Below are 22,911 nucleotides of genomic sequence, written 5' to 3' on the forward strand. Positions count from 1 at the left end.
CTCAGCTCAGCCTCCAGTTGTTGTCAAGGAAGACAGTACCAGGACAATATGCAAATTGGGATGTTTACAAATTAGTGATCTTTAATCTCAGCTGAGCCGTCCACCCAGTTGACATAATTCTAGCTCATTGTCTTCCATTCCATTTGGTAGATTTTGTATACTACTTTTCTTATCTCCTTTGCCCACACTCTCAGCAGATGAATTTGCCTATAACTTTACTTAAAATCTAAGTTAAAAAGACGAAATTTTCAACTCACTTCCTAGAAATCTAAAAATATTTTTACCTAAGTGCATTCTCTTTTTTCTCCTGTTACATAGAAAGAGAATGTTTCTGCCAAAGTGATTTCCTTTGCTTTAGATCCCTCTCACCTGTTTTTTTAATCACCTATTTAATCGGTTATCTTTTTTTGCTTGTATCTCTTACTTCTTAATTTCAAGTTACCCTCTGCATGTAAACATGGTGAAGTCTCCCCACTTACACACACACACACACACACACACACACACACACACAGAAACCCAAACACTCTCATATTAACCCTAGAGACATCTATAATAACTAAAGTCCCTGAAGATTTCTCTGTCTGTTTATGGTCAACCTTTCTGAATTTTTAAAAGCAGATTAAGAGTGTGAAGTCCGAAACCAGATTTCCGAGGTTCAAACCGTGGCACTATTAGTTGTGTGGCCTTTAGTGTATTCTTTTTGCCTCAGTGTTTTCATCATTAAAACTGGAATAGAAATAGTTTCTACTCCATAGGATTATTGGGGAGATTAAAAGATTAATACATGTAAAATACTTGAAGTAGTTCTTGGCATATAGTGGTGCCCAGTGTGGCCAGGAGACATTATAACCAAGTCCTGAGAGGTGAGAGTCAGTCCTTTAAAAAACCCAAGGAAAGCATTCCGGGCAGGGAGAAAAAGCTCTGTGGTGGTGGAGAGATAGTGCTTGGCTTATTACAGTAATTGAAGAAAAAAGTCCAGTGCAACTAAACCACAGTGAATATGAAGGAGAGCTATATGAGATGAAGTTAGATAGGTAGTCAGGGAACTACCTATCTAACTTGTAGGCCATAACAAAGAAACTGGTTTTTATTCTACATGAAATGAGAAGCAACTGAAGGCTATATGAGGAACAGTTGAAGAGAGAAATGGAAGGAACTGGAAAATTAGTAGCAGAGGACTCACAGTAAGGGATGATTGTGTCTTGGACTAGAGCTCTGGTAATAGAGATTAAGATGGATCTGTTTGAGACACATTTGAGAGCTAGTATGGACAGGGTAGATTATATGTTCCTGGTGAGGGAAATAACAGATGAAAGAAAGACTATCCTGTTTCTGAGTTGAGAAATTGGATGAATAATGATGCCATTAACTGATTTGGAAAAAACTGCAGAGAAACTGGTTTTGTGGGGGTATAATCATGATACTTGCTCATGTAAATTTTGAGATATTTGTTATTTGTGAAGTCTCTCTCCTTCTCTCTCTGTGTCAGTGTCTTTCTTGCTAATATATATAAGCTGGTCCTCCTACAAAGTGAAAAAATTTGAGATTTATGTTTTGTTAATATATAAATGGTATCTATAACTGTGGGAATAGATGATATTATTCTCATACATGAGAAAGTGGAGAAAGTGCCTAGTGCTGAGTCTTGTGGCACCTCCAATTCACTTCTGAAGTCGTTGCATTCCAGTGTCCATCCTCATAGGCAGTTCTGGAGCAGAAATGCAAATCTGATAGCCTTTAGCATATAGGTGGTATTCAAAAACATGAGAACAGATGCGATCCTCCTCTGGGAGATTGTAGAGAGAGAGGAGAAAGTGCCTAGTGCTAAGCCCTGAGGTCTCTTCATTTACAATTCACAATGTCCCTCTAGTCCCTGTAGGATGACTTCCATTCTCACCAAGTCCCTGAGATCATTCTCCTGAGGATCACAAGTGACCCAATTATTTCCCAGTCTGCCGGCAATCTCTTCTGCTCTTTCTTTTCTCTCTTCCCTGTGGTATTGGACTTTTGTTAACCAGTTTTTTTTTTCTTGAAACTCTATCTCACTTTGTCTTTGTCATATTACTCTGTACTAATTTATCTTATACTTTTCTGAGATTCTTTTAGTCTTTCCTGTGCATTACACGTTAATGTTTCTCAGAGTTCTTTACTTGGCATTTTGTCTTTTTAATTCTAATTCTTCTAAAACTCCAATTCAATGACTTTATCTAAAACCTTAATTCAATGACTTCTAAGCAGGCCACCAAATTGGTATCTCTAAATCCATACATCTAGCTGTTTACTAGGTTTCCCTCTTGAATGTTCCACAGGAACTCTGATTTCATTAAGTCTGATACTGAAATGATTTTTGCTTCAAAACTTTTGCCCTTACTTTTATTCTTTATTTTGATAAATGCAATTTTCTCCATCATTTCCCATTTCAGACCGAAGCATTATCTATTCCTTCCCCTTCACCACATGTATAAATCAATCAGAAGTCCTATATGTATATTTTGTTTAATTCCTCCACATAATGTTTAACATTTGACCTATCTTTCTAGTATCAAATACTATTGCCCCAGCTGGGGTCCCCTATTCTTCTCTCCTAGAATATTGCCAAAACTCTTAAGTGTTCTTCTTGTGCTCAGTCTGGTCATTCAATAATTTAGTCATTGTATTATTGCCTCAGAGATATTCTAAAATACTAGGTGATCATATTACTATCCTACAAAAAGCTTCATATGGCACATCAGAGTTATAAGAACAAAGCTTAGGGTAATATTTATTCCTCTTTATGAGCTTGCTTCTGTCTAGTTTTCTTTCATCTGTCCTCACCTATACTTTTTTCAGATCATTTTGGCAAAGAGAGTGAGAAGGAGAAAAAGAGAGAAAGAAAGAAAAAGAAAGAAAGGAGGGAAGAGAAGGAAGGAGGGAAGAGAAGGAAAGAAGGAGAAAGCAAGAAAGGAAGGAAAGAAGACTATTTTATCTTTATAATTTCTATTAGTGGAGCATTTTAGGAACAATAAGTTAAAGGTATTAAATTTAGGGAACTGACCTCTGTTAGGATTTTCCTTGAGTGACTTCAGCTATGAGGGGAAATCCCATAGTACCAGCATTTCCGTGCAGGATGTTTCTGAAAAGCCATCAACAAAATCCTTAATGCTATAAGAATAAGAAAATAAAACTTGGAATTAATAAGGAGTACATTCTAGTTTCCTATTGCTGCTGTAATAAAATTCCACAAACTTAGTGACTTAAAACAACACACATTTACCATCTTAGTTCTTACCATTATAGTTCTAGGGGACAGAGTCTGAAATCATTTTCACAAGCCTAAAATCAAAGTGTCAGTAGAAAATTCTGCTGACACTTTGGGAGGTTCCAGGGAATAATCTGTTTCCTTGCCTTTTCCAGCTTCTTGAGGCTGCCCACATTCTTTGGCTCAACATTCATCACTGTAACATCTGCTTCCACAGTGACACCTTTTTCTGTTTGATTCTAGCCCTCTTTCCTCCCTCTTATAAGGACCCTCTCTTGAGATCACAAAGGGCCCATCCAGGTAATCCAAGATAATTTCCCCATCTCAAACTCCTTAATTTAATCACACCCACAAAGCCCCTTTTGTAGTGTAAGCTTATATATTCACAGGTTCTGGGGGTTAAGATGTGAATATCTTTGGTGAAGAAGGCATTATTTTACCCTACAGAATAATTAAATAATTGATAAAAGTTTAAAAAAGCTAAAACAATATATTTTATAATATATTTTTGTTTTCTCCTTTTAGTTTTCAATGAAAAAATTTTACTTTAGTTGGTTAGTCTGCTCAGATTAGTAAATAGAATATAAATTTAAAAATATTAAATAGAATAGTTATGATATTTATGTAGAACAAGTAAGGCTGAAAATATTTTCTGCCTTCTCTATCTCTTCTCCTTATTCATGATCTTTTCTCTCTTGTGAAAATGTTAGAGGTTTTTAGGAAAGAAACATTAAGGTAATGGTAAAGAATATAATAAACTAAAATTTCTCCTGGGGAAGAGAGCTAGGACTCTTGAGAACAGTGTACATTTAATACATAGATCTAGAGACTAAAGTGGAACAAAGCACCTTAAAGACATCTAGAGTTAATATTTTCTGATAGTAGATTTCAATTATAATATTGTTCCATACTGTATGGAGAACTCAGATATATGAGGTTACAAGACAGACTAAGTGAAATAAAATAAAACAAAAGCAGAATTATAAGTGAATCAAATCAAACTCTACTAAGAGTAGGTAAGCAACTCCAGAGGTTTTTCTACCTGAGTCAGTTGATTCATAATTATATTGGGATAAAGGACATATTTTTTCCTAATGGTGGGGCCTAGAGTTACATTTTATTATCTTTGTGAGCTGATAATAAATGACTTGCAGTTGAACCTACTTGCAATCAAAAGATGAAAAGTTGAGTTTACTCCTTTGCTTATATGATTGTGAGCAAGTCTGACAACTTGTGTAGGCTTCAGTTTCTTTATCTACAGAGTATAAAAGTCCTTACTCAAATCACTGGACTGATTCAGCTTGTGACTGTGGCTACTGTTATTTTGCATTCTGAGCTTTCAACTAGTCTATGTGGTCCTGTGATCAGTATCCTTGAATTAATGTTTAATGGCTATGTACTTTCTATAACCATAAAAAACTTAAAATGGAAGTATATTTCTTTGATTCTAAAAGAACATTGTTTTTCAATGACAAGGGTATGGCGAAACTATAACAATTATGTAACTGAAGGCCTTTCCTACAAGGAGGCATAATTACTTGAATAATTTGATTAATGTGAATAATGTAATAACAGTTGCATTTAGGACATAGAGAGTAGAAAATAATCATATTTACTAGTTAAGTAAAACAAAGAAAATATAAATTTTACCTTCCCCCTGAAATGCTAGTAATAACTACAAAATTTGAGTGATAGAAATATACTTATGAAATAAAGTCATTTTCTTCAGTTTGTCAGTCAAAATGAATAATTTCAGTCTCATTTTCAGCTAGATTATTTTAATATTTAATTATCTAAAATGCCCCAATCATATTCTTTAGAAAATGGTTAGACTAGAAGACTGCAGTTCTAATGATGACATTTTATTATGATAAAAATGACTTCATTAATTGATGATCATATATCAATTCAAAGTAGAGAAAAGATTTTAAAAGTTTTCAAGTCTAACATAGAGTGAAATCGTTCGAATTATTTAGGATTTTTTTCAGGAATAAACATTTATGATCCTTTTATTCTTACAGAATAAAAATAATATAAATTTCTTTGTTATAAATTTGACTGTAGTAAGTGGCCAGTTCATTTCTTTTATAAGGTCTGCCTATGTTAATAATATATAAATATTATCCCAAATCTAACCATCAAGATATAATTAAAAATGTATTTGTAACAGAATGATATAAGAGATGGCAAGTATTATAGGGAAGTTTGGGTTTTTATCCCAGATGTTCTTATTTATGGCTTTGGTTATATTTTAGAACATGTAAATTTTTAAAAAATGCATTGATCACTTTCAAAGATATTTGAAATATGACCTTTTAAAGAAGTCAGTCTTGTTTCTCCTTTATTCTCTGCATCCTTGAAAGAACACTCACAACTGCATAACGAAAATGATTTCAAAAGGTCACGATACTAAGGATGAAAAATAATACATTTAAGCATTACATGAGAGTTTTATTTTAAGTTGAAAGTAACTGTGAAATATAAAGTGTCATCTAAACACAATTGTTGATTTCTGAAGCAAACTGTCTTTTGCTTTATAAAAGTCTTCCTAATAAATATTAATGTTTAAGCATTAATGCAGCCAGATAAACATTTTTTTCTGAAAAGGAACAAGACATTTTAATGAATCTAGCTTTAGTAATGAACTTGTATATTTCCATAATTACAAGACACAATTGAATTTTATGAGAAAATTCTAAAAAGCATATAAACTGTAGTATTAACTTATTTAAATATAACCAAAAGCACTAAATATAAATATGCTTATAATTTTAAAATATAATATTACACGTGGACAAGTCATTCTTAGGAAAAATACATCTTTCATTCACTGAATATTTTTGTTGAATTGGAAAGGAGATGTCCTCATTTCATAATTTCTTCATATGTTATCAAGAGATAGCATATGAATTTTAATTTTTGATACATTGTAATTTTTGAAAATAAAAAGCAATTAAACATTGTACTTATGTTTCTTAAAACTAATTGTGAAGGCCCTTTTTAGTTTTTATTTATGAAATTATAAGGTTAAATAAGATAATATATGCAACGCATATAGCATAGTCCTTTCTACATGCTCTTCACCCAATAGATAAAAAGAGGTACAAAATCTGTTATCCAAAAATTTAGAGCTAAATGTGGTTCAGAATTCTCAATATTTTTGAATTTAAAAGGTAATATGGTATGTATATTATTTATTCCTTGATACTTCCCCAGAAGAGTCAAGGACAGCATTCCATAATTAAATACATTAATATATCTGCAGCAATGCATAAGGATATCTACTATAAGCAGGATAAAAAAAAAACTATAAATAACCTTACTTCGTTTTATGTTTGATTTTGTCACCAGTGGGTATTCATCAATTATTTCTTATTTTCAGAACTTTGTGGTTTTGGAATTTCAGTTAAAAGGTTAAGGAGTGACAACATGAGAGTTGTAATGTAGTTGGACTAGGAAAATAATGCATTATCTATATCATATGGATTAGTGAATAATTTTGGAAATAGGGCAAAAAAATAATTATTTAATTAAGGAAGATTTACTTGACAATTTAACATACACAAACTTCAAATAAACATTTTTCAAAATTTGCAAAAAATCAATGAGACCTAGGAGAAAACAGAGTTTAGAATCAGAATAGGTTTCCCTATGTGTAATCAAAATTTGGGAGTCTACCATGTTCAGTTCTAGGCCCTTTCGTCTTATAATTCTGTATATCCTCCAACGATCATCTCATCAGTTATCACCTAAGTATAGACGTCATGGAAAGTTTATTTATAGCCCATACCTTACTTTTGAATTTCAGGCCCATATATCCAGCTGCCTACTTCGCATACCCTCTTGGACATCTTCGAAACATCACAAACTCAGTGTTTTCAAACTAGTGTTAGAATTCTGTCCCTCCACCCCCGCAAAAAGTACCTAAACCAAAACCAAAGAAAAACAACCCAATCTTCTTTGGGAAGGGTGTCACTATCCACTCAGTCACTTAAGCCAGAAACTCAGGAGTCATCTCTTAATCCATTTCTAACATCCCTTGAATCCAGTTGCTTGTTTCCATGCGACCACCTTACCCTGATTACAGGACCACAGTTCAAGCAGCCCTTGTTTCTCTCCTGGCCTCTCTTTTTGCCCCTCTAGAATTTATCCAATGAAACTACTATGTTCCCTTCCTGTGATAAAGAAAATAAGACAGCTTTATATGACTAAAGGATTGCATGGACTGTTCTATAGGCCTCACCAGCCTTATAGCAAACCATAATAACTCTGTTCTAGTCCCATTATCTCCTTTCAGCTCATTTTTCTCATCTCGTTTCCTCCCACCAGGGTCTTAGCACATGCTGCTCCATCTCCTTGGAATGCTTTTTCTATACTCTTTCTCTAGTTCCTATCATCCTTCAGATTCAGCTCTATCATCCCTCCCTCAAGGATATTACTCATAACTTTTGTCTAGATAATCTTTTCTACATGCTCATAGTCATGTGTATCTCTCCTTTTTATCACTTATAGCACTTGAAAATTTAGTCATTTGTGTGATTTTTTAAAAATTAAAACCTGTCTCTTTCACCTCTTCGTGAGCTATATGAGAATAGAAACTGCTAAGCATCTTTACCTACCCAAGTGGCTAGCATATATAGACATATATATATTTGTTAAGCAAATGAATCAGTGAAATGAGTAGCAGAAACTGACTTTCATTTGAATGATTCGTGCACATTTTATTTAAGTCTTTCTGTTTGATTTTATGACACATTTCACTTTCATATGGTTTATTACATTGTATTATAATGACATGTTTAATTATCTGTCTCTCCTAATAGATTGCGAACTCTTTGAAGACTGGGTTATGTCTATTTTGTTCATAATTTTATCCCCAGAGCTAATTATAATAGCATAAAACCTGGTGTGTGGTAGGCACTCAAAAATATTTATAGAATTAATAAATGCTAAACCTGTGAACACTATGTGAAATATATTTTAAAGTATTGTGGCTTGAATTTTCTGAATTTTTTATATTAATTTATTTTGGCTATTGATGATGTTGTCAGTTGACTGTAGTGTTTTCATAGCTGTTGTATTGTTTTAAAGCCAATACGGGGGTGGTCAGTCTCTGATGTGATTCTTAAGTGACGTTCATGGCTCAAAAATTCCAAATATACATACTCTTAAAAAGTAGATTGGATTAAATTAACCACAGTTATTGATGGCTTATCTAATTTTTAAAAGGCACAAAATGATAATTTTACTGAGATACTAACATAAACAAAACAAATCAGTTCAGTAGATAGAGCTGGATTAATTATAAGAGAAGCTTAGACTTTATCGTGCAAATATGAATGCTCATGAAGTGCAAGCATTTTTACTGCCAGAACACTATTGAATTTGGAAAGCTCTGATTAAGAATATTCATGTCTCTTTAAAGTCTTTTAAGTGTGAGTCACTCCTCAAAGACACACCATTGATATTATTCAAATTCAAATGATTGAGACTGAAGGAATATGTTACAATCACATTTTATATTATTATCTATCAAATAGCTTTGGATTATATAATACTCAGCTAAAATATGCTGACAGTTATTTCAGAAACCTAAGTAAAACTTTTGATGAACTGGGTCGTACTTTGTTCAGTAGTTATATCTCAATCAGACAACTCGACTATATAATTTTAGGTTTGGTCAAGATGAGATTTATGGATATATCATATCCAAAGACTGCTGTGAAGAAAGTAAGGTTTGAAAAAATGAGTTATTAATCTTTACCACAGAACATTAACAAATGTCATATGGTTTTTATGAGTAGATACCTAGGAGGTAGTAGATTCATAAGTCCCCCAAAATAGATTTCCTCTTATATATCTCTGTACTAGGAACATAATTAATAGTTACCTATTACTCACTTGTGAAGTCCAAGCTTTTACTTCATTTATTAAATTCGAGCTCTATAGAAAATTAAGAAAATTAAATAAGGGCTGTCATAGTCAATGGGATTCTCTGTCTTGCTTTTTGGTGTGTGTGTGTACATGCACACATATGTGTGTGTATATGTGTTTGATGACAGTGTATATGTTTTTATTTACTATCACCCAGTAATATATTTAGAAAATTTATTTCTGGTTGAATATATTTCTGTTTATGTACTTGCGGATAATCTAAACACGCTTATTAAGTAGGTGCCCATGTTTGCCTGCTTTATTTGTTTGGCTAGACAAATTAATGGCGATATTGTTATTGAGATAATTGCTTGTGAGATGTTTGCTATTACTTTTTAGTTTTGAGTTTCAAAAAGAGTTGTACCCAGAAGGTGTTTCATCTCCTCCCAGGTTAGAAGCCCTCAGTTTAGATAAGTGGTCTCCAGGTAGATGATGACACATGGGTCACAGACCTGCTTTCTGGAGAGAAATGACTTTCCCCTTGGGACTGGCTTTAACAAAGAGCAAACTGTCATTAAATGTTTGTGGATTGAATGCTGCACTATCAGCTGAGGGCTTTTACCATTATCATATGCTTTTCTTTTTAATAAAATGACATTTTTAAAGAAGCTAAAATATATACAAGCCTACATAAATATAAATGTATAGCAATATTTAAGGTGCTGTGATAAAAGTAGTGTATGTAAAATATACAACCTTATACATAGAGAATCACAGAGTTGGCGGAGTCCTTTAAAGTTCTTTTAGTACGACTATCCATTTCTTTCTAAAATTTCCTTATACAATATACTCTTCTTATTATCCACTGGATGGTATCTGAAATCCATATGAGAATTAGGTTAAAAGAATACAGTGTAGAACACTAAAATGTAAATCGAGGAAATGAACTCATGTATCTAGGAGCATAAATTGAAAACAACTGTATGAAAATAAGAATGACTCCACATGGGAACATTGAGAGTCTACCTAGTTAGCATTGCTTGGCTGGCATACATTACTTCTCAGCTCTTCTATCTATCAGGAGATTTTAAATCCAAATTCAAGTAAGACCACATAACATTTTGTTAGTCTTAGTTTTAACTAAATAAATTTCTTAAAAAAAAATCATAGAGTTGAAATATCTCGAGACTGATTTAAACTCTGGGCTTAAAAAAAAAATCATCAGATATCAGATACTATAAATCATCTTCTGTTGTTTCAACTGTCATTGTCAGAGAATGAGATCTGACTTTTTCCTATGGCATTAGGCTTTCTCATGGATCTCCAACAGTTCTCTCAAAAGGCAGGATTCCTGCATCTTTTCTAGTCTAAAAACAAGAGTAGAACGAGGGAAAAATAAAGACCACAGATATATATATATATATTTTGTATTTGTAATTGTGATTCCTCAATGATTATTTTCTGCAACCAAGATCACATTTTGTATTTTTTTACAATGTTTTGGAAAATAGGGAGGCTATAGGTAAATAAATTGTTTTAAGTAAAATAAAACAGATTTCTTCACATAGATAAAATCTAGGTTTTGAACTGACCCTCGGTATTTTTAGTTTCTAGTAGTGGCATGTCAGAGTGATAATGTTGAGGCATAATTCAGAGTTCTGGAGGTATGATTTACTTATTGTTCTCCATAAAAAAGTTTTTCTACATCTGAGTGGTCTTACATCTTTGATGGCTCGATGAACCAAATCATACTGTACAGCTGCTCCAACCTGCTGAGTGAAGACTAATATTTTGATTATGATTTACTTGCTCCTCCTGTGGATTCCCAAAGCTTTCTGTAGCCACCATAGTTACTCATACACTATACTTTAAAGACTCATTTATTCAATCATTTATTGAATATATATGAATGCATATTTTAAAAAGAGTGCTATGTGCCATTTTCTCGGTTATGTATCGAAAGTATGGCAGTACAGCAGGTAGTACGCAAGATAGACACGGACCTTGCTCTTGGAGATCTCATGTTTTTCTTCCCTGTCTAGACTGTGAATAGACTGCAAGTTCTTTGAAGGTAGACACTACAGTCGTCTCCTTTCTACCATCAGTGTATTAGTCTGTTCACACACACTTGGCACTCAAAGCATGTTTCTTACATACATGAATTAATGAACAATGGCAACTTATAATTTCATTTACTTCATCCTACCAAGCACTGAGACCTTCAGTAAAACAAATCCATAGTTAGTTGTGGATATTGGCTGCACATGGTTTAACTGACATTTTATACTTATTTGTTTCATTGTTCTGATATCAGTACATGATTGAAAAAGACAGAGATTAATCTGGGGAGTAGTTTAGTCACATTCCATTAATTCTTTCTCTGTTCCACAAAACTTTTAGACTCTTATGCTTAGTTTACAGGCATTATCTAGATAGGGTTCAAGACAGTATTCACTTTTGCCCACTAAACTTTTGGAATTTCCTATAAATAACCAATAGTTTGGATAAAATTAGAATTGATTCCACTTTATGTTTTATTATATTTCTGTATACAGTGGTCTAAAGAAGAAATGGTAATCTTAACTTGGAGAAAGAAAAAGTATTCATGTGAGTTTCTTTTCATGACTAATTTTGTGACTGTCTCCCAACTTCTTGTCTTCCTTCATTTGATCTTTTTGCATTTGAGTTTTCCTTTCCTTTGCTCCCTGTGCAGGACCATCTCCTTCCAACTCCTGGTTTATAAGCATTTTTCTCTTCCAGTTAGTTTTTAAAACCACTGCTTTTTGTGGTATTTTTAATTTATTGTATACATTACTGAGCCAATATGTATAGTGCTAAGAAAGGCAGGGTCTGTATTCCAGCTCCAGCCCTTACTAGAGCAATAACAGGCATGTCACCTAACCTCTCTAAGACTCAGTGACTTCATCTATATGATGCAATGGAAATATTAATAACATCTACCTCCAAAGGTTGTAACAAGAACGAAATGAAATATTGTGTGTAAATTGCTTAGCACAGTGCCTATACCTGTTGCATATTATTATTATCATTGTGTTCTGCTATAGTTGATTTTAATGCTGCCCAACTACATTGAAAACTGTTATGGCCCTGAGATCACATCTATGACTTCTCTTGTGCTCCAGATGTAACACGAAATGCAATAAGTACTCTAATGATGGCTTTTAGAGCCAGTGGATGAAAAGTGAGAAATAAATTAGTTAATAAGTGTTATAAATATTGATTCGACATACTTTTCCAAGAATAAGAGATATTTTTCATTTGTAGATACACACTGTTCTGAATGTAGTGTTCAGTTACATTGTGTGAAAGATCTTTCAGATTGTGAATCTGAAAATGTTATTTAAAATGTATATTTTGTAAACGTATGCAGATAAAGAATAATTAACTTAAAACTGAAAGATAACCTGAATAGCTACCTTAAAAAAATTACCCTGGCATTTTAATGAAATGTTCTTTTACAACTTTAAAGCTCATAGCAATATAATTAGTAATATGTGTAATCTTTATTACCAATCTTAATCTTTTTTACGTGCCTGAAAAATTATTTTATGGTAGTACAATTAAAATAATGCTAAAAATGTCAGCATAACAGAATTAAACTAAAGTAACTACTACAATATTATACCCCAATCAGCTAATTTAAATGCAAAATACTTTATAAAGGCTATTTATCTGGGCTAATGCATGTTAAGGGATTTAAGGAGTAGTTTGTGTAACTGATATAAAAGAAAAAATAAGCACTGTACAGCAATCTTTACTATTGTATAACATGAGGGAAATATTAAATAGGTTTATACATAGGCCACTTGAGGAAAATGTATTAGGAGCCACATCACAGCCTAGTAAATATAAAGGAGACTGTCAGGCGATGCTACTTTCAGAGGCTTTTAAAAGAAAAGCTTGAAATGCTTAAAATTGTCCTCATACAAATAATGGTATGTCGTTAACTATGATAGCTAGACTGAAGATGCCCAGAATTTTAAGTCTATGTTTTGAAAAAAGGGTTTCAGAATACTGGCCAGTTGCTTAGTTGGCACATGACACTGGTTAGATTTTTCTCTGAATGTTTTTTTTCAGTCAATTCATAGTATCAAAGTATTGTTATTATAAAGTGAAAATATGGAAGTGTTAAAATTGAAATAAGCTCAGTGTAGAAACATTGGAAAATAGATAAAAGTGAAAAAAATCACCAGATTTTCACCACCCCTAAAGTATCACGCTTACTATTTTATATATACATTTCTAGTTTCTGCTCCCTCCTGGATAATTTTTTAAATTAATTAATTAATCAATTAATTAAATTTATAGAGTGATGTTTGTTAATAAAATTTTGTAGGTTTCAAGCATATAATTTGATAATACATCTGTATATTGCATTATGTGTTCACCATCAAAAGTTAAATCTTTTTTCATCACCATATATTTGACCCCCTTTACTCTTATTTACCTCCCCTCACCCTTTCCCTCTGTTAACCACTAAACTGTTGGCTGTGTCTATGAGTTTTGTTTGTTTTTCAGTTTTATAAGTGATAATTGTGATAATATCCCATAGAACATTTAGATTTGTAATATAAGAAAACCTAAGAAATACATTATATAAAAATCGTTAATAATAGTGAGTCAGCTATATTTTCCTTGCATTATTTCAGCCTTTCTTTTTTAGACCTTCAAAAATTATTGCTGCTTATATATTTATTCCAAATTTTGTTTCAGTTGCATGTAATTTTGAAGGATATTCTTAAAAACACAGAATTTAAAATATTTTAGTAAAGTTTAAATTGCCTCTTAAAAACTATAATCTATTACTATCTTATATAAATTACGATAAAAGTATAGGCTATATATTTTGAGAAAAACAAGATGGTGAAAATCTTGATGATTTTTTTCACTTTTCTCTATTTTCCAATGTTTCTACACTGAGCTTATTTCAATTTTAACAGTTCCATTTTAGTTTATTTATTGCAATAATTCAATTATTGAAAATAGAACTTTGATTTACCAGATAATGCTACATATTGTAATTGTTTGGCTTCTATTTTGTAGGTCCCCACACACCTGGAAAGTTCTGCAGGGACTCAGCTACAGAAAATCCAAAGACAGCAAGTAAAACCCTTCATGACCCTTGATCACCAGATCATCAACCAGACTCTTAAACGGTCCTACCCTCCAACACCAGGCAGTGCACTTCTGGTACAGTATGCACACCCATCTCCTCAGAATGATGCTGGTCCCACTGGAAATCCACTCGCCAAGTTGCTAACTCTTGGGAAAGAAGATGACAATGTAGAATGGCATGTATGTCTGTCTAATGGCTACTCTTAAAACTATATAATCATTTTTTGAAAAAAATGAAAGAAGTTGATATTTTATAGCAAATATTCCCAGTACAAATTCATTTAACAAAAGGGAATCTTAATTTATTAATTCATAATAATTAGTTATGAACACATTATTATGCATAATAAAATATAACAATTCACTTTAATACTCATTTAAGTTATGTATCAATGCGAGTTAAAATAATCTCTAAACGTAATTATGTTAAGGAGATTTAGCTTTAATTGTAAAGGTTTTCTGATAACTTTAGTTAAAATATTTATCAATAGTTATATTATCTTAAATATCCATTAAGATAAAACATGCAGAAGCTGTTTAAATAATAGTAAATATATGCTCTAGAAACATTCATTAAAATAAGACTTATAATCTTGCACTTAATATTTTATGAAATTATATCTGGATTTTTTACCATTGATTTTTCATTTCTATTTTCAAAACATACTTGCCTACTGTTTACTAAATAGGAGGAATTTAGAGGTGATGAGAATACAGAATTAATGGGAGTATTTAGCTTCATGGAGTTATTTATTATGACTTGCTTATAAATAAACCTTCAAAAAATGTTGAAGAATGAATAGAACTGAGAAACAACTAGAACTAGGAACAAGACTTACTTTAATATCTCAATGTAGAAAAACTACATTAATAATTGAGCTTTCTATTATTTCTTTTTTATTTTTATCCATTTGATTTACTAGATGAAGCCATTGTCCTATGAGCTCCCAGGTTTAATCTCCCATCTACATTCCTGGTGGATAATATTGATTTCAGGTCACCGCTTTTTTGCTATTAAGTCTGTAGCCTCCAGGTACAAAAGAGTAATGCTCAGTATCCCATCATTTGAATTCTAAATGTTAAAGAAAGATTTTTTTTGTGCACGTGTAAATTTTATGTTAATCTGAAAAAAGGGAAAGACTAAGTACCTGGTAGACTGTTTAATGCAATATAAAACAACCACAAAACAACTCTTTGAAATCCAAAACTGATTATAAATCTCTATATGTATATTTACTAAAACTTTTCAGCAGTGAGTATATAAAGAATTTCAAAAAATGTAGAAATAGGTTGTCTATTCACTCTATAAAGATCATAAAATTATATGTAGGATCGAAATTATCTGTACAGTAAATATTAAAACTCACCCAATACAATTTATTTTACAACCCCCTTCTTCCAAAGTTCATTTCCTTGTGCGGAAGATTGATTTTTAAAGGAAAAACAAATCCCAAAGCATATGCACATGCCAGTCCATTCTAGGCAAAATCCAGAAAATGATCTTATTATGTATCTTAAAAAATGAGAAAGGATAATTAACACATATCAATCTTCTCAATTTTTCTTAGTAAATATTTTTATTCCTTAGGCACACAGTTTATCTTTTTAAAAAAATTAATAAGTCTGCACATTATAAAGGACATTTATGTGATCTTACTGATCTTTTAGGTGGTATTAGCCAAACAGAGTTGTATGGCTTGGAAGGTTTGGACGCTCCAAGACTGTTCTAAAGGCAATGTGCATATTGACTACAGACAAAATTTTTCTATTTATTTATAATTTATTTTTATTAACTTTATTGGGGTGACATTGGTTAATAAAATTATGTTTCAAATGTACAATTTAATAATACATCATATGTATATTGTATTGTGTATTCACCACCCAAAGTCAAATTTCCTTTTGTCACCATATGTTTGACTCACTTTACCCTTATTACCTCCCTCCTCCCCACTTTCCCTCTGGTAACCACTAAACTATTGTCTGTGTCTATGAGAGTTTGTTTTGTTTGTCTTGTTCATTTGTTGCTTTCTGTTTTACATCCTACAAATAAGTAAAATCATGTTTCTCAACATTTTCTGTCTGACTTATTTAGCTTAGCATGATAATCTCAAGATCCATCCATTTTGTCACAAATGACAGTATTTCATCTTTTCTCACGGCCAAATAATATTTCATTGTATGAGTGTACCACATCTTCTTTATCCAATCTTCTATTGAAGGGCATTTCTATTGTTTCTCTGTCTTGGCCATCATGAATAGTGTTGTAATGAACATCGGGATGCATATATCTTTACAAATAAATTTCTTCAAATTTTTGGGTAGATAGCTAGAAGAGGGATTGCTCAGTCATATGGTATTCTCTTAATTTTTTGAGGAACCTCCATACTGTTTCCTATAGTGGCTATAGGAAATTTACATTCCCACCAGCAGTGTATGAGGGTTCCTTTTCTCCCACAACCTCTCCAACATTTGTTATTACTTGTCTTGTTGATGAGAGCCATTCTAATAGGTGTGAGGTGGGATCTTGTGGTTTCGATTTGAATTCCCTTAATAGCTAGTGAATGAAGTTGAGCACCTTTGCATATATCTATATGTCTTCTTTGGAAAAGTGTCTGTTCAAGTGTTCTGCCCAGTTTTTAAATTGGATTGTTTGTTTTTGTTATCATTGAGTTGTATGAGTTTCTATATATTTTGGATATTAGCTCCTTACTGGAGGCATTGTTTGCAAATATCTTGTCACATTTAGTTGGTTGTCTCTTTGTTTCGTTGATGGTTGATGGTTTCTTTTGCTGTAAAGAGGCTTTTTGATTTGATATAGTCTCATTCATCTATTTTTTCTTTTACTTCCTTTGCCTTTGAGGTCAAATTCATAAAACCCTCTCTAAATCTAAGGTCCATGAGTTTAGTACCTATGTTTTCTTCAGGTCTTATATTTAGGTCTTTGATCTATTTTGAGTTAATTTTGGTGTATGGTGACAGATAGCAGTCTAGTTTCATCCTTTTGCACATGGCTTTCCAATTTTGGCAGCACCATTTTCTTACCATTATACTTTGAAATGTGTATATAGAAGTCTCTTTCATCATTGATGTCCTTTTAATTATAATTTAAATCAATCTGTTATAGTTTTGATTAATGCATGTTCTCTTTGAATTTGACTTATCATGCACATATTTTCACATGTTGACTTTATTCATAGTCTTATCTATAATAGCTAAGATACATCCTACATTTTTGTAATTTTCTAATATTCTTTGGTGTGAAGAGTCCTTTCCATGTCACAAAGCAGAATGTGTACAGTCTGTAGAGTCATACAACATGGCTATAGTCACCACTTACTAGATGTGTGGTCTCAATTCTTAATCTCTCTCATCAACATTTTTACACCTTGAAGAATTATTTTGATGCTTACATTTTTAAAGTTCCTAATACAAAGGCAGTGTGGGGGCTCAAGAAATGGTGGATCTTGCTACCCTTTGGTGTTTCTTTCTCTTAAGCTTGTCCTCCTGTGACATCAGGGAACATTTCATAATTCAAAGAAGACCCCAGAAATCATAGCTACCACAGAATAAGTCTGTGAGACCATCTTTAGATTTAGGATTTTAAAGTTAGAACTATGAGTAGCTTAGTGATTAAAAGTCTAAGAAAATAAAACATAAAATCGAAATAAGCATTTTATAGCATTTTATCTTTCCAGGATAGAATCCAAATTTGTATTCATGGTATGCAGGACATTTTCACACTTAACCCTCACCTCCTGACCCAAACTTATTAAGTATCCCCATGGCATTCTATGTTTTAGCTCTATTGGTTTCAGTCATATGATTCTAATGTAGGCTAGGTTTTCTCTTTTTATATATTTTCTTTACCAACTACTTATTCATTTTCTACCATTTGTCTGGATAATTCCAACTCATTTTTCAAAATTCATTTCAGGTTTCTTCTCTAAGGTGCTCTCCTTGGTATTTCTCTGTATGGATTTGGTGCCTATTCTCTGTGTTTTCATTTTAATACCTATATCATGTAGATAAATATTGCACTTATAGCATTTCACAGCACATGCTATATTTTAATTATTCGTTGTCATTTTTTTTTTTTTGTCTTCTGCACCTTCTAGGAACTCCAAATTGTGAGGAAGAGAAAAAAAAGTAAGCAAATAATTATAATATTATTTAGAAAGGGCAATGGTAAGTATAGATAGGAGCACAGAAGTGCTGTTCTTATCAAAAATTTATCAATAATAGGACAGAAGAAAATGGCTAGTGGGGCATTTAACCAGGTGAGATAGCATGAGCAAAGTATAGAGATAGCAAAGAGCATGAGGTGAGCAGATAATGAGAGGCAGAAGGTGGTAAAAGGTGACATCAGAGAAGTAGGCAATAGAAAAATCACAGAAGCCTGGAGGTGAGAAGTTATTTCTACAGTCCAGCGAGAGATGACGAAGCATTCTATTGGAACATGCTAGGGCTTTGAGACCACCATGTAGAGATGCTAGTGACAGTTAGATATCCAAGTTTACCTTGAGAAGGAATAATGTAGACTGAAGAGATTTGAGAGTTGTCAGCATCAGAGTGATAGTTGAAAACCTGAATGAGAAAGAGATCTCCTAGAGAGCATATTTCTAGTGAGGCAAGTGGTGAACCAAGGATGGGATTGAGAATATGACCAATATTTAAGGGTGGTCAGAGGAGAGAAGCCGTAAAGAAAAAGTAAAAAGATTACCAGTGTGTTGTCACTGAAGCCAAAAAAAGAGTTCATTTAAAGAAGAAAGGAATAATCTACATACTCAAATGTAGCAGTTGAATGTAGGAAAATAAAGACTGATAAATATCTATTGAATTGGCAGTCAAGCAGTCAAAGCAACAGGTCAAGATGGTAGAGTGGGTAAACTCTGTGTTTACCTCCTCCCATGACCATGTTAAAATTACAACTAAATCATAGGACAATCAACCTGGAGAACCAGCTGAAGAGCAGCTGAACAGATGTCCTATAACTAAGGATATAGAGAAGAAGCCATATGAAGACTGGTAGGATGGGAGGAGATGTGAAACAGGCTGGTCCCACATCCATGTGTTGAGAATTGGGATGGATATCTCCACTGTGGAGTTTCTGCCAAGGAGCAAGGGGTCCTAGCCCATACCAGGATCCCCAGTCCAGAGCACCAGAGCCAGGAAGAGAATTGCCCACAACATCTGTCAGTAAACATCAGGGAATATTCTGTCCATCTGGGCTGCTGGAAACCCAGGTGTTATCTTAAAGGGTTTACACACAGATTGTCCTGCTTCCAGGCACTCACCCTGGGCTCCTGCACAGACACGGTGGCTTGGGGTCCTAGGAGACATGGAGGGAGAGACTGAGTTGTGTGGCTTCAGGGTGAGGGCCAGAGGGACAATCACCATTGTCCCTGTGTTGAACCCTCCTACTGCGTAGCCTATAGGTGGACACAATCTTTCCTGTGTTGAGCTCTCCCCTAAAACTACCAAATCTAAATTTTAATTGGCCTGATGAACTCAGCTTGCTCTGCCCTGGTGACTCCTTGGGATCCCGCCCCACTCAAACTGCACACTGCCAGAGGCATTTTCAGCAATGAACAGCCAGCCCTGGCCTGTGTGGCAGTCTGTCTTGGACAACTCTCAGGGGTTCATGGGCCCCAGGCTCCTGGCAGCTGGCCTTAGTATGCTCTGAATCTTTTGCTGAGTGGCCTCAGGCTCAGGACTGGTACCAAATCTGAATCTGCATTAACCTGGTGAACGCCACTCACCCCGCTAGTGATTCCCTGAAACCCTGGGTCACTGAACTTTCAATCCACCCAAGGCTCTTTCAGTGGCTGAGCCTTATGGGCAACTAGCAGTCAGTAGCAGGCCTCAGGGAGCTCTGAGCCTTTTGATGAGCTTCCTCAGGCCCATTTTTGGCAGTAGGTGGTCTAGGTTCACAGTGTGGCCTCTTCCATACACTTCCAGATCCAGCACAGGCAGCAAACAACTGCAGGTCACTTTGTAGCTCCTACCAGGTAGCACTGGGCCAGTCATAGGTTGTGCTGATCTTGATATGCACAGGAGCCACTCCCAAGAAGCCCCAGAACCAACAAATCCAGAAGCTGGCTTCAGACCACACTAGAGCATCACCTGTTTGCCCCACAAATAGCACACACAAAGGATAACCTTGGCAGGCACTGCCATGATGTCAGCCCCCACGCAGCAGGTTGTATACTGTAGGCATGACCAATTTTCACAGCAAAAAACAAAAACAAAAACAAAAACAGGGTCAATCCCACCTACTGAGAGCCAATAACACTCAAGCCTCGACTACACACAATCCAAACAAGGGAAACTCCTGGAGCACCCTGCACAAGTGATCAAGAGAACTGCATTACTAGGTCCCACAAAGCACCTACTACATAAGGCTAACCAACCAAGACTGGGAGACTTAGCAGATCTACCTAACACAAAGAAACAAACACAGAGACATAGCCAAAATGAGGAAAGAAAGAAACATGTCTGAAAAGAAAGAACAAGAGAAAACTCCAGAAAATAAACTAAATAAAATGGAGACAAGAAACCTACCAGATACAGAATTCAAAACATTGATTATAAAAATGCTCAATGAACTTAAGGGAAGAATTGATTTCAGTGAGAATGGTTTCAGTGAGAACTTCCACAAAAAGGTAGTAAGCATAAAAAAAGGACATAGATGCCATCAAAAAGAACCAGTCAGAAATGAAAAATACAATAACTAAAATGAAGACTATATCAGAAGGGATAAACAGCAAATTAGATGAAGCAGAGAATCTAGTCAAAAATTGGAAGACAAGGTAGCAGAGAACACCCAATTGGAGCAGAAAAAAAAGAATTTTAAAAAAGGAAGATAAGTTTGAAGACATAATGACAAAACTTTCCTAACCTGGCTAAGGAAATAAACATACAAGTCCGGGAAACATAGACAGTCCCAAACAAGAAAATCTAAAGAGGTCCACACCAAGACACATTATAATTAAAATGTCAAAAGTTAAAGGCAAATAAAGAATTCTAAAAGGAGCAGGAGAAAGGCAGTTAGTTACTTACAAGGGAGTAAGACTTCATAAGACTTTCAGCTGACTTCCCAACAGAAACTTTGCAGGCCAAAAGGGATAGGCACAAAATATTTAAAGTTATGAAAAGCAAAACCAAGACTGCTTTAGAGAGCAAGACTATCATTTCAAATTAAAGGAGAAATAAAAACTTCCCAGACAAACAAACAAAGAAACAAACAAACAAAACAAAGGAGTTCATCACCACCTATTCAGTATTACAAGAAATGTTTAGGGACTTCTTTAGGAAGACGAAAGGAAAAAAAGAACAAATATGAATAATAAAATGGCAATAACTATGTATCTCTCAATAATCACTTTAAGAGTAGATAGATTAAATGCTCCAATCAAAAAATATAGGGTCGCTGAATGGATAAGAAAACATATGCTGTCTACAAGAGATCGACTTCAGATAGAAAGACACACACAGTCTGAAAGTAAACGGATGGGAAAATATATTTCATGAAACTAATACAAAATAGTATTGAATGTCGACTGTGATTGAAAAAAAGGTAAAAAGAAAATAGCAACAAAAGGAATTTCAGTAAGATAGTGGGTAGAAACCATTCCACCTTGAATTCAGGAGGTAGATAGATTGAACCCTTGAGATGTTCAAGATGTTTGGTCAGAAAGATAACATGGCAGAGGCACAGAGAATCATAAATAAGAATCATTCTGTTGGTCTGCCTGTAACAAGGTCTAGATTGGATCTAAAAAGGAGATTGCATTTGATGAATGAAGTAATAGAATTTAAGATTTCAGAATTGGAACAATTTAAAGGATGACAAACCCAAGGCATGGCCTAGAGAATAGGTGAAGAGAAGGTTAAATTCAGATTTATGATTTTGAGAGGGGTGAGCTAAAATATGTCAATAATTATTAATTTATTTTTACATAGAATTCTGACTGTTATAAGTATTCTTAAGTGTATATGCATTCGTGATCACTAAGTGTTAATTTTTAAAAAATTTTACCTTGAGTTTTATGGCCTAATACTACAATAGTTACTGTGAGCTTTCTTTTGGTCATATTCATGGTACAACTTTTCACTTTGTTTACAGCTTTCTCTACTGTTTTATTTTAAATGTGTCTCTTATAGACAAACCATACAGTAGCTTTTTAAAATCCAGTTTGAGAGAGAGTTTCTTGATCAGTATGTTAACCCATTTACATTCTTGTAAATAGTTTAGTATTAGAATTTAATAGTTATTTTTTTCATGCTTTTTAAATTACTATGTTTTCTATTTTCTTATTTGCCATCTTTTTCTATCCACTATTGGACAGGTTAAGTTCCTCTTTCTCTCTCTCTCCTTACTCCTAACTTTTTAAGATATATACTTATAGACTATATTTATGTATATAGTATATATATATCATTGATTAGCAATATCTATGTCATACTCTTAAGTAAAAATTTACCTAAGCATGGTCTCATCTCCCTTTGTTCTCACCTACCTTTCTGTATTAATATTTACAGAATTTATACATACATATATTCTTGTTATTTAGACCACAAAATTTTAACTGTTACTCATTCTTCTTATATTTTGTATTGATTTCATAGTTACATTTTTCATCTGACTAGAGTACCTC

The 22,911-nt window shown here is 33.6% G+C and overlaps 1 protein-coding gene across 1 annotated transcript in view; it reads left to right on the forward strand.

Annotated features, from left to right (window-relative positions):
- The window catches only part of TFEC (transcription factor EC), an 84,261-nt gene that overhangs the window by 6,514 nt on the left and 54,836 nt on the right, over positions 1-22,911 (forward strand). Inside the window, exon 2 of the mRNA XM_025045976.1 lies at positions 14,180-14,431. Coding sequence (XP_024901744.1) covers positions 14,252-14,431 — 180 coding nt within the window. The 5' untranslated portion in view covers positions 14,180-14,251. The remainder of the gene's footprint in view (positions 1-14,179; positions 14,432-22,911) is intronic.

This window comes from Pteropus alecto, unplaced genomic scaffold (genome assembly GCF_000325575.1).
Source record: "Pteropus alecto unplaced genomic scaffold, ASM32557v1 scaffold22, whole genome shotgun sequence".
Classification (NCBI taxonomy): Eukaryota; Metazoa; Chordata; class Mammalia; order Chiroptera; family Pteropodidae; genus Pteropus; species Pteropus alecto.